This window comes from Cydia fagiglandana, chromosome 12 (genome assembly GCF_963556715.1).
Source record: "Cydia fagiglandana chromosome 12, ilCydFagi1.1, whole genome shotgun sequence".
In the NCBI taxonomy this organism is placed as follows: domain Eukaryota; kingdom Metazoa; phylum Arthropoda; class Insecta; order Lepidoptera; family Tortricidae; genus Cydia; species Cydia fagiglandana.
In genome coordinates this window covers 2,180,223-2,193,610 of record NC_085943.1, presented here as the reverse complement: position 1 = coordinate 2,193,610, position 13,388 = coordinate 2,180,223, and the positions used below count along the sequence as shown (strand labels likewise).

Genomic DNA, 13,388 nt, shown 5'->3' with positions numbered 1-13,388 from the left:
GAATACTTAGGGCCACCCCACATTTAGCGTCTTTCGAGCGTCGTCGTCTACAATTCTATGGCCGCTGCTCGACGCAACGTCGACGCAACTGCGCAGCGACGTCATTTTCCATAGCGCTGACCAGACGCCGACGCTCGAAAGACGCTAAATGTGGGGTGGCCCTTAAGCTCTGTTTTCCTAGGATAGCGGTGCCGTCATATAGCGGCCGTCTCCATACAAAATACTACGACATCCATATTTAGTCGTATTATTTTGTATGGAGACGGCCGCTATATGACGGCACCGCAATCCTAGGAAAACCTAATCAAGTGGACATCTTTACTCTGAGGTCTAACATTGTTCCGGTGTCCGGAATGTATGGCATGGAGGTTACACTAATGCGACCTTTGATATACCGCTTATTTTCTTAGCAGGGCAGTATTAGGATCACTTTGTGGTCTGTCTGTCCATCTGTCTATCAAGAGTCAAGGTCAAGACCCTTTATCTCGGGAAACCGTGGAGGTATCGAGTTGAAATTAAAACTATATACTCAGGTCCATAGTCCCTGAAAGCTGTGAAAAAATCAAACTTCTAAGTTAACGTAAAAAAAAGATATAGCCGTTTAAATGTAACACAAAACATACATTTCGACACTCTCAAGGGAACGAAAATGTATAAGGTGCTTCCCATTGACCTAGAACTATGAAATTTTGCAAGTAATATCGTCTTACATTACAAATACAGGGAAAATTCTTGAAGAACCCTTTCTAAAATGAATATTTCGAAAACTGTTTGGAAACTCTTCGAAACACTAAATTTTTCATTGTTTGGCAGGTTGTCATATCAGCAGAGATTAAAAGATATGATGCCCGAAGCGTTCGCGTCGTTCGTGCCTCTCAAGCCTGAGCCCATCTACAAATACTCTATGGAGGGTGCTGGTAAGTCTACATACATACTACATATAACCATGCCTTTCCATAAGATATAGAGATCACCAATCGGCATTTGCTAAATATATAATTTTAATCAAAGTGGGAAAAATGAAAAAACATTTTAATAGTAATAGGAATGTGATCGCTATAAAGTTAAAAATTGGCCCTTCGAAATTCGTACCCGCGAGTAGGGTTGCCATACGTCCGGATTTGCCCGGACATGTCAGGATTTTTGACCCTTTGTCCGGATTGCGGACGGACTTGGCAAGTGTCCGGATTTTTAGGAATGACCTTATAAAAAAAATGTTTGCGTGATATACTGCGTAACGAATGCGATGCGGCGCAGGCGCGGGTCGTACGCCAAATTAGGCTCCAGTATCCTTAAAATCTGTATATAAGAGTGTAGGATTTAGTTTAGAGTCAGACCGAGAAAAGTATGCAGCGATTTTGCTACCCCACGCCACGCAGTGCAAGTGTAATTTTAAACGTCAAACTTCAATGAAATTATGACGTGTAAATAACACTTGCACTGCGTGGGCTCTCAAAATCCCTGCAGACTTTTCTTGATCTAACTATCAGCCTGTCTATGAACAATTTTGTTGAAGAATCTGAAGTTCTTTTCATTTTCACTTTCTTTTGATTAAACATTTTTTGTCCTCTTGTATTTTTAAGGTTAGTAAAACGCCATACAATTTTAACCGTTTTATTTTTCATATAAAAATAATTTATTTCATCTTATTCTAAACTAATCTAGAATGTTGAAATATTTACACATCGGTAACACGAGCTGTGGGCAAGAGTGCAATTCGATAGTTACTATGAGTTCACAAATAAATGCTTTTAAATATTTTGTAATACTAATTCCTATTTATCCTACGTACGCTTACAACAGTGATCTTGACTCTAACTTCCACCACTCACAGAAAAAATCATTAGGGGTCATCCATTAATTACATCACACGTTTAGGGGGAGGGAGGGGGTCAAGAAAATGTGACATATTGTGACATGGGGGAGGGGGGAGAAAATCATTAGGGGTCATCCATTAATTACATCACACGTTTAGGGGGAGGGAGGGGGTCAAGAAAATGTGACATATTGTGACATGGGGGAGGGGGGAGACACAAAGTTTGTGACGTCACTTTAACTTCATCAGTAACCGAAAATTTATTTAAATTATTTTATGCGCTGTACATTTAAATAACAAGTTTTTAAAACGATAATCGTTTTTATTCGTTTACTTTTCTTTCCTAAGCAGTTTTGGGTTATAAAATTACTAATATTTATATCGTCAAAAATATTTTGATAAAATATTAATAATACTTAGGTACTTACTTAATTCGATTTGGCGATTTGTAGAAAAAATGTGACGTCACACTAGGGGGGGAGAGGTTTGCCAAATGTGACCAAGTGTGACAAGGAGGGGGAGGGATAAAAAAACCTAGAAATTCGTGTGACGTAATTAATGGATGACCCCTTATGACATATAGTACTTCTAATAGTTCTTGTCTTAAGTATCTCAAGGTTAACATACTGGCTCTTGAAAGGTGTTTTTTCAGTAAGTGATAGAAATACAAAATCTGTAGTTTTTGAGATCAGAGCAGGAAAGAGTTAAAGCTATGATATGAGTATTTTAGGAGCATTTCCGCAAGTATATCCCGTAAAAAACATATTTGTGGTTTTCCAACTTTTCCATCAGAGAAGGGAAGGGAAGAAGAATTTCCATTAATGTACATATTTATGCTTAATGGACATTTTCATCAGAATTTCTGTTGAAATTTCAGATGGAAAGGACCTTATTGCACTCTAAGCATAAGGACTCTTCTAGAAAGCCACATTTTTTTTGCCAAAATATACAAGACGCACTATTTTCCTAAGCATTAAAAAAATGTCACAGCGATATACTTTTACATCTATAACGCTAAAAAAAAATCGTTTTTGTACGGGACACAAGGTAGACCAATAATTAAAATGCTCCTTGGAAAGGTATTGCAAAAATTTTAGTCTACTCCATGGCCATGAGTTCTAATAAACTGAAGGGACGTTCCTGATAATCTTCATACGATTCCTCCTCGTCTTTCACGTCTCTCGAACCTCTCCGATCCTCGTCGCCTTGGTACTGGAACTCATCATCATCCAATAAACGTTCTTTGTCATCATATTCATACTCATCATCATATTTCCCATCTCTATGTTGTCTGTGTTTCTCATCGAAGGCATCAAAGAAATCTGCGAAATCGTCCTCCGCTTTGATGAATTGTTGCTGATTGGTGCTTTCCTGTTCATCTAATTTTGATGACTCATTGTTTTTTGATTCCGTTACGGAGTCGTCAAACGTGAATCCTCCGAAAATTTCTTCGAAGATGTCAGGCGTTGAAGATGGTTCAGTCGTTGTCGTAGTACTAGTTGTTGAACTTGTTTGTTCTAATGCTTGAACTGCTAGCTCCTCTTCTTCTGGCTTCTTAACCTCTACTTTTACTTCTTCTGACCTTTCCTCTGGTTTTTCTACTGATATTGTCTCGTGTACAGTCGATTCCTCTGCCCTCCATTCCTCAGTCTTAACTTCTTCTGTAGTATTGTTATGGGTATGTAGTTTCTTCTTCTTACATTTGGTTTTGTTTTTTGCTGCGGATAAAGGCGTCGTCGCTACGACTTCTGCAGTTGCTTCCACCGGCTCTTCTTCAATTTCTACAATTTCGTTTGTAGTTTCATTCGGAGTTACCAATGCTGATGTAGAGGGAAGGAACTCTGAGGTTTCCCTTGTCTCCTGTTCGTCATCTCTTTCATCTGAATCATCAAAATCATCGTCAGGGCCAAAGGAATATTCTGGTAATTCACTAGTGATATAAATATGATCTGCTACCTCCTCGTACGCTGGGGTAGTTGGTTTCGAAGCAGCATGATTAGTAGTTGTTATAGACTCTGTAGTAGTAGATACAGATTTTGATTTGTACGGACTGACGACATGATCTTCTCGGCCTTCTTCGTCAAATTGCATATCTGAGAATTTAGGCGTAGACGTAATGTAGTTCGTGTATTTAGTTCCCTTCCTTCTCGGTTTGATTACACCCGTTGGTGGTATGATCGTCCGTGCCTTTTCTTCTTTCTTATCATGGCCTGTTAGAACACTTCTGTATCTTAACGTAGATTGCCTGTAGCGGCTTTTTGCTTTTGGTGGTTCAGTTTCCGGGGTCGGTGTCGGCGTCTCGGTAGTTGTTGGAGGTTGTGTGGTAGTTGTCGTCGTTTGAACGGTGGTTGTCGTGGGCTCAGGAGTAGTAGTAGTTGTTGTCGTTGACGTTGTCGTAGTAGATTGCGCGGTGGCAGACGCTGAACTAGCTTGAGGCGTCAGATCTTGTTCTTTGCGTTTGGATGGACGTTCAGTTGTAGTGGTAGTTGTTGTAATGCGCTTATGTTTCTTAACCTTTTCTGGTTTAGTGAATTTCGGTGGCGGACGCGTGCGTTTCTTGGGCTTTGGCGTTGTTGTAGGCGCTTCAGTGGTAGTAGTTGTAGTAGTTTTCGTTGTTCTCTTGGGTAACCGCTTGGTGGTCGTGGTTGGAGCTGGCGTTGTTGTGGTGGTTGTTGACACCGTAGTCGTCGTCATAGGAGTAGTTGTTCCAGGCGTTTTTGCCTTTCCTTTCTCAGCGCTCTCAGCGGCCATCGGCGTAGTCTTAGCGAACGCGCCCAACACGTTGGTCCACTCCGCATCGCTGTCCTCTGTCACACTGTGCGCGGTTATAATCTCGGGTGCTGTCGTTGTAACTCGTTGTGTATTTACGATTTCGTTCTTCTTCGGTGGCTTCTTGGCGGTCGAATTAGATTTTCGGAAATGATTGTCGCTCGCGGCTTCAGCTTTCTCGGTAGTGTTGCTGTTTGCATAATTCACTGTGATTGGCCTAAATGCAGTGTCAAGTAATGGATCCGGTTCTGAGAATGAGGAAACGTCTAAAACTTGAGGGCTTGGTCTGAAGTCGGTCGGCCGAGGAGTCTTATGGAGCTTTGACGAGTGGACGAGTCTCAGAGGTGGCATCGGCTTGAAAGGTTTCTTGTCCATTGTCACGAAAACTCCAGGAGGCGCGTTGTAGACGGGCGGCCTGACATGATCCGTGACGTAACTAATTTTCACCGTCGTCGGCTTCTGTTTGTTATAAGTTTTCGGTGGATGCACTTCAGGTTTGTGAGTAGTCTGAGTAGTTTCTTCACTGTTGGGTTTCAACGGTGTTGTAGTTTCGATGGTGAAGTTCTTTTGGGGCAAAACCGGATTGGGTGGAGTTGGTAATACTGGTGGCCGTTGCGTCTTTCCTGGTTTGTGAGGCGGTCCATGTCTGTGGTCCTGGTGATAGGGGGCGCTGACGACTCCTATCTGCTCGATGTCTAAGTAGTGTTGTTGATGATGCGGCGGGGGTGGCGGGGGGATGGGGCGACGGTACTGATTATATTTGTACACATGATGGGTATTGTGAGGTACTAACTTCTGCTGATGCTCGCTTGGAGAACCTACATATCCTGCCTTTTGATGGTCATTCGGCGATCCTACGTACCCAGCCTTGGAATACTGTTGGTATATAGGAGGGGGTGGATTGTACTGGTTGTGCTGGTACTGTTTAGGCTTGTACCGTAGTGGGGGTACGTCATCATCATCATCAGAGAACAGTGAGGACCATAGTCTGTCGAGGCCGTTATGATGCTGTCTCGCTTGGTTCCGTGGAGCGATGTTCTTGTGGATCCAAAGCGATCGATCAGCGCGCGTTGGCTGCACTGCTGCCGGTATTGGTACCGGTGGTGTTGTAGACTCATAATACCGGTTCTCCAACGGTGCGTCCACTATTCTCTCCGGAGCAGTCTCCCTGACAGTAAACGTTCTCGCGGGTTTCTCATGCTTCTTATGTTTCTTCTGCGTGATCACTGAAAACGTGAGCTCGTAATGATATCGCCCCGTGACGTCCGAGTCTCTCTGTCGTATCCTCTTAACCGACCAGAGCGCTTTAACACCGTCCATGCATTTCTCCCTGCACTTATCTTTGAACTTATCGTCTTCTTTGAACCTGAATCCGCCGTTCTCTTCCATCAGTTTACCCTTGGCCATCATGACAACATCTCCGACCATGGGAGGGTCTTCGTTATCATTTCTATCGAAGGGCGCTCGCTTGACTTTGTCCCAGAGATCTCTGTCGTCAAGATCGTTGGCGTGTTCGGGACTCCCGTTTGCTATGAGCTGGTCTATCTTGTCTCTGACTAGGGTGAGGTAGACGCTGTGTCTGAGTGCGTCTTCCCAGTAGTGGGCAGGCGCGTGTAGAACTTCTTGCAGGGTGGGCACCCTCTCCGCGCGCTGCCCCCTCCACCCCCGCACCTCGTGCCACTCGTTCAGCGGTATCGGTGTCGGCCGGAAATCTTCATCCCCTGCTCCTTTTCGTATCTGAAACCAAGGAAATATTTAATTAGCATAATTTATAGATGTTCATGGACCCCATATGTCCTTAAACTACGTCCAAGACGACCGGTGGACGGGCAGCAGCGTCCCTCAAATTCGGTGTACTCGACTGCGATCGCCAACCCGCCTGCCAAGCGTGGCGATTATGGCATTCACCCCCCATAAGGGGGAGGCCTATGTTCAGCAGTGGACGTCTTATGGCTGAGATGATGATGATGATGATGATGATGATGATGATGATGTTCATGACAATGTCATTAAATGTATTGCTGATTGATGTAATGCTGAAATAGGTAAGGCTATGCAAAAATAATAGTGACAGTCAAATTATTTTTTATCAAATATTTTCATTTCTTTTTTTAAGTAGTCACAGTAGGTACTATACATAAATTATAAACTAAAATGGCCTTCACCACTGGATATGGAGGCCTTCGTTACGTTTTCTTTAATATATGACATCTATTTCGATTTGTAATGCGAAATTCACCCGGTGATAACCAGAATCCTGTCATGAGGGAACGGCCGAAGAGAGAGATTACAATGTAATTTAACTAACTATTATGGCTCAGCGATCCAAAGAGAATCTTGGCCTCCGAAACGAGAGCGTGCCACCTGTCTCGATCCTGCGCAACTTCCTGCCAGTTACTGACGCGAAGCTGAAGCAGATCCACCGCCACACTGTCTACCCAGCGATACCTGGGCCGACCCACCGGACGGCTACTAATCGGTCATCCCAAGAACGCCCTCTTGACAGCCCGATCCTCATTCTGAGTACAACGTAATTTCGTCGACATATTTAGCTTCAATACCGCAAATACAATTTCACGAATGGAGTAAACAAGCTATTATTAGAATTGTAAAAAATGTGTATTTCAGCGGTGCGTTCGAAAGTAAAACGGGAAAGTGTGGCGTGCGCGCGTCGCGTGCCTGTCGGGCCGTCCCCGCGCCAATTTCCAATGCACAGATTACAACAGAATTTTGTCTGAAATTCCTTGATGAACGCGGATTGTTGACAGATTAATAAATAAATAAATAATAAATAAATATTAGGGGACATCTTACACAGACCTAGCCCTAAACTATATGTATAAGCAAAGCTTGTATTATGGGTGCTAAGCGACGACATACATACTTATATACATAGAAAATAACCATGACTCAGGAATAAATATTTGTGTTCATAAATGCCCTTACCGGGAGTCGAAACCAGGACCATCGGCTTCACAGGCAGGGTCACTACCCACTAGGCCAGATCGGTCGTTAATAGGGACTGTATTATTAGTGTGGCTGTGTGAACTGTAGACCTCGCGAACCCCTCTCTCCGTCATTTTGAAGACATTCCAAACATTTAATCGGCAATAAAAATCTATTAAGCTCTATAGTTTCAGTTTTTGAAATCTAGATTCTATGACCTACTCACAAAATTTCACGCGAATCGGTTGAGAAATACGACATGTAGAGAACATTCGAACATACGGAAGATTTCTTGCTCAAGTAGAAACGGAGAACTTCGCTTCGCTTCGGTCAGTTATAAAAGTAATGTTTATTTAATAACAACAAAAAAGTAAACAGATATAACAGTAATTAAAAACTAATTTCATTATAAAATAATATGAAAAAAAACTAATGATAATGACATATCTTTATTCACTTTAGAATTTTACAAGATTATAAACTTATTTTATCTAGTAAAAAAAAATTAAGGATGCTATCTACCTAAGGCCCACTTGCACCGTTCCACTAACCCGGGGTTAACCGGTTAAACCTGGAGTTTACCATGGTTACCAGTACAATTTGACACTGGGTTGACGGTTAAACCGCTTAACCCCGGGTTAGTGTGATGGTGCAAGTGAACCTAAGTGTGCCCTTTAAAAGGTTAGTTTTGTAACGTCCTGTTTTTACGAGAACGCTAAATTATTAAATTTCTTCTGAAAATTCAGTTTTTAATTAACACGGATTTCTTGAAATGCATGGTTTGCGCAAACCCGTAACAATGGTCTAATCTCGACCAAATCGACCAATAGACTATTTAGGCGCAAAGCTGCGTGTAAAGTGTACTTGCGAAATATTCTCACCCGTCTGAGTGTCAAGAGCGAAGGTTAGCTTAATTTATATAGATGTTCATGACATTATGATTAATGTACATAACGTTGGAATAAGTCTATGTAACAATACCGTTTACGCTACACTCTGACCACGCTAACTTTGCACAAACCTGGCAATAAGAATGCATACATATCGATCTCTACAGGGTGATTCAGGAGACATGAGCAGGATTAACACTGCGCTCTTCGTAAATTATAAGCAAATGCTTCGTATCAGTATTAGTGAGGTTAACGTGAATTTTCTAGTCGCGTTGAAAAAATAAAGTTATTAATTTATTAACGACATGCATGGTCACCCTAAAATTAGAATACTAAACTACCGATATTCTGTATCAAATTAAATGTCATCACGGCCTGGTTACTTTTGAAAAGTCGTATCTCACTTAAATTTGTCAGTTTATTTTCTTCGTAATCAAAATACTGTCATTACGGTTAAAGAGGTTTTATGTTTATTAATTAGGTCTTGTAGGGTGACTATGATTGTAGAGAATTAAATTTGCCCTCAGCAAAAAGTAAAAAAATATGAAAGTGTGGTTGGGGCCGGGTCATCCATTAATTACATCACACGTTTAGGGGGAGGGAGGGGGTCAAGAAAATGTGACATATTGTGACGTGGGGGAGGGGGGAGACACAAACTTTGTGACGTCACTTTAACTTCATCAGTAACCGAAAATTTATTTAAATTATTTTATTCGTTATACATTTTAATAACAAATTTTTAAAACGATAATCATTTTTATTCGTTTAATTTTCTTTTCTAAGCAGTTTTGGGTTATAAAATTACTAATATTTATATCGTCAAAAATATTTTGATAAAATATTAATAATACTTAGGTACTTACTTAATTCGATATGGCGATTTCGTAGAAAAAATGTGACGTCACACTAGGGGGGAGGGGTTTGCCAAATGTGACCAAGTGTGACAAGGAGGGGGGGGAGGGGTCAAAAAACCTAGAAATTCGTGTGACGTAATTAATGGATGACCCCTTGTTTCACCTAAATACGACGGTGATCGATCAATTATCAGTTACTGAGTGTGCAGGATTAGTCCTGCTCACGTCTCATGAATCACCCTGTATAAGCTAGACGTACTCGTAGCACTGCAATAACTTAGCGTATTCCGACTGTTTGTACAGTCACCATCAGATATATCGGCGCGGCCAAGGTGTTCACAATATCTGAACACGCACTCTAACGCCTTGACAATAGAGGCGTGCTCAGATATTAATGAGCACCTTGGCCGCTCCGATATATCTGATGGCGACTGTACGCCAAATGCCACGTCAAGTATGACTGTCCTTTTCAGTATCGTTGCCAAGTCGGGGCAAACTTAGACGGTTACTATTCTAATTTTGAATTAAACCCACAGGGTGCTAGATTTCTATTCAAACTCAGTCCCGGAACCGAGAATTCCCGGTTCCCGTCATACAAATTAGTAACTCATCTACTACAAGGTACCGGCATTACCTACATACGAGGATTATAAAGTAGGCAAACCGAAACAAACCTAGTTTGCATATTTATTTTATTGCATAAAAAGGCGGACTTAATACTTCAACTTCAAGGCATACTCTATCAGTCGATCATAGGGTCAAAATAAATTTTCAAACCTGCTAGACAACGGTCTAGGCGCTAATTTCGTCGGTCATGGCATCCCAACGGAGCGGCAGCTGACGTCCACGAGGGTTCATTACACTTCGCCCTTGACGCTTTACGAGTTATCACCGGGAAGCTATTGGTCATGAAAATCTGTTCATGGCCTGGTTGGTTAAAGGTTTTTTTTTTCAAGAGCTTTAGGATAATATTATCAATTTCTTTAAACTCGACAAACTGGTGGCAATCGAGTACAGTCGAGCACAAAATTTGTCGATTAATGGAACGGATTTCTTTTTCCATTGTGATATTACAGCATAGATTATCTGAATTATTTACTAGGGAGTGTATGATCTAGACCCAGTTGTGCACGGAGCGCGACGACTTATCGTAACGATTTATACGCCACTTCCATTCAGTTTTCCATATGATAATCATAGCAAGGTAAATGGATTTTTATAGATTATATATATTTCGTAGTTAGCTGGACGTTGAATGAAGGGTATTATTTCTTATTTCTAACACACTGTTATTAACTTTACTTGTAACATACCTAACTTGCGTTCAATGTGGTTAACGCAATTCTGGCAAGTAAATTTTTATCGACATATTAAATTATTTATACTGAGTTTAATCCAAAATAAATAAAAAATAAGTTTAGATAGGTATGTATGTATGTACATACCTTTATTCAAGTTTCACGTTTATAATTTATAATATTAGCTGGACTGAAGTAGTATATTTTATTGCAATATCCATGTAACTAGTACCAACCGACGATGCTTATTGAATTTAATTTCGATTATTTCCGAATATTGTTATAAACCTTAATATACCTCGTGATAGAATATCATATTAAATATAAACAGTTTATTAAAATTTAATTGTCAAAAAAGTACAATGTTTTACATTACATTATAAAACGTATAAAGTCCGGATTTTACAATCGTCTGTTGTCACGGTAGAAATCCGCCAGTTTCATAATACATATGTAAATAATGCGATAAAACTCCAATACCCAATAGCAATGTCACTAAGGTGACAACAAAATACGAATATAACCATAACATTACACATACACATACGCAAACATAAATACAAACGCATATAAACAAACGTGCTGTTTCCGTTAATATGTTTATTTTATCCGTACGATGTTCGTTCATCCGCCGACACAAATTTTATTGAAAATTTATTTACAATTTCACACGACCCAATTGGTTGAATCGCCTCAAACATTTATCAAAATTCATGATGCCAAAATTTACAAGAAACAACTTGAATACGTTTATCGCGTATGTTCTTTTCTTTCAACAGGCAACTAATAGGTAACTACTCATCAGAACAATTTTAACAAACCGAAATACATTAGGTTATGTTATGTTGTTTTATCGCAGAGATCCTTTGGCCACCTGTGTCCATCATCAGATCAGCTCGAGTACCATAATATTAACACCCCAATAATCGATATTTTAAGACCCAATATTCGACACCTTGCTGTCAACTTTATTGCTGTGATATTATGATTGTAAATGTCGATTATTAGAGCTGTGTCAGGCACTGGAGCCTCTACGTTATGCGTTATGGGAAATGGGTCTAATTTAGCTTGCAAGATTTGGCCCGAAACTCAAACATATCATAAACATTGCAAGTTAAATAACAGTTTTTAAAAATCCCCACAATATTGTCCCACAGTTAAGACAACACGGAGCGTAGCCGTAATAAACAGTCGTGATATATGATTCGAGTAATAAGACGCGCTGATATCCGCCAACGCTCTACTTCGCTGGGAAACTCACATTCCACAATAGAAGGTCATTGTCTAACGTTTGTCACTTATTGGATGAGCACGTAACTTACTAATTACTATTATAATTATAACTATTGTGTTTTGATGTAAAAGTTTTCCGATATTTGGTTCATATAACTCTTTAAACTTGATTACACTTGATTGACTTGGTAGATTGCTTTATTAGGTAGTTAAGTAGGCAAACAGAAGAAAGGGTAGTTTTCAGCTCAATTCAAGCAGGGAGGGGTTTAAAGAAACGAAAATGAAGTTTACTACGAAATAAATTAATGAAAAGCACATTTTTTGGAGAAAAGCGATGACGTTTTCCACAAACTTTGACTACTTTGAGTGCCAGTGGTTTTTAGAGTTTCTAATTTTCGAATCCCATGATTATTTTAATACTAGCGACCCGCTCCGGCTTCGCACAGGTTACATAAAAACGTAACAAATTATACATCTAAATCTTCCTCAAGAATCACTCTATTGATAGGTTGAAACCGCATGAAAATCCGTTCATTAGTTTTTGAGTTTATCGCGAACATACATACACAGTACAGACAGATGCGCCGGGGGACTTTGTTTTATAAGGTGTATTGATATTTATGTATTACAAAGTTCTACGTATTGAAGTCTTTTATCGCAATTTTTCATAAATATTTAGCCTAATTTTAATTGTTAAATAATCTACCAATGTCACTATAAAAAATACCAAATTACTCACAAGTAAAACTAACAAAACGCATATAACCCCGGACCGCATTGTTAATCACTGATTCACAGCACATAGATGATCGATATGTATCATAGATCAGACGCGTGCGGCGCCGTGGCACCGAGCATCGCGGACTGACGACTGCGCAGCGTCGGGCGCACAGCTCACCCCTAGTGGGGGTGGCACGCGGAAATATCAAGCATTACACCAAATAGGCGTCTATTCGTTTATATCTCTTTCAGCTTAGGACTTTTTCGATTGGAGCTACAGAAACTCAGAAAGTATTGTATTGATGGACGGTTTGGTTATTTGATTTGTATTGAATAATTTGTTTGTGTTTTTTAGTGGAAATTGTTGGGTATAAGAAATATTGTGTTAGCGTTGTTGCATATAATGAATTATGTATGCTGTTTACTTCTTCTTCTTTATATTTAAGAGCTGTGCTCTTGTCGGTGGAGCAATCTCCAACTCGTCCGATCCTCTGCCAACTCCTTGACCTTCTGATATGACACGACCTGGACTTTTTCTTTTATTTGGTTTCTTTTATATGCTGTTTACAGTAAAAGTAAATTTAATTCCATATGTAATGTGGGGCGTCGCAGGGTAGTAAATAATACTAATAACGTCTGCTGATTACTGAACATCTTTATTGAGTAAATTGGTGCTTATATACTAGTGGCCTACGTGAGTGGCATTTAGGTGACCTTTATGAAAATGTAATTAGAATTATTGTTTATTTTATTAAATATATTTTCTATTTATTAAATGTCACCTTAAATTGGTTTAAGTCGTATTGTTTGCTCATATAAATTCATAGTGCTTAATGAGTCACCTGGTAGCTGAAATATATCG

At 40.0% G+C, this 13,388-nt stretch overlaps 2 protein-coding genes across 2 annotated transcripts in view; one reads left to right on the top strand and one right to left on the bottom strand.

The window, feature by feature from the left end:
- LOC134669432 (nuclear cap-binding protein subunit 1) overlaps positions 1–13,388 on the top strand; it is a 41,334-nt gene that overhangs the window by 4,773 nt on the left and 23,173 nt on the right. Inside the window, exon 5 of the mRNA XM_063527009.1 lies at positions 814–917. Within this exon, the coding sequence (XP_063383079.1) occupies positions 814–917 (104 nt within the window). The remainder of the gene's footprint in view (positions 1–813; positions 918–13,388) is intronic.
- On the bottom strand, positions 2,281–12,664 carry LOC134669406 (mucin-2-like). The gene is made up of 2 exons (XM_063526933.1): positions 12,546–12,664; positions 2,281–6,322 (listed from the first exon to the last, which is right to left on the bottom strand). Exons 1-2 carry the CDS (start codon positions 12,582–12,584, stop codon positions 2,915–2,917), a joined length of 3,447 nt encoding a protein of 1,148 aa, XP_063383003.1. The 5' UTR covers positions 12,585–12,664; the 3' UTR covers positions 2,281–2,914.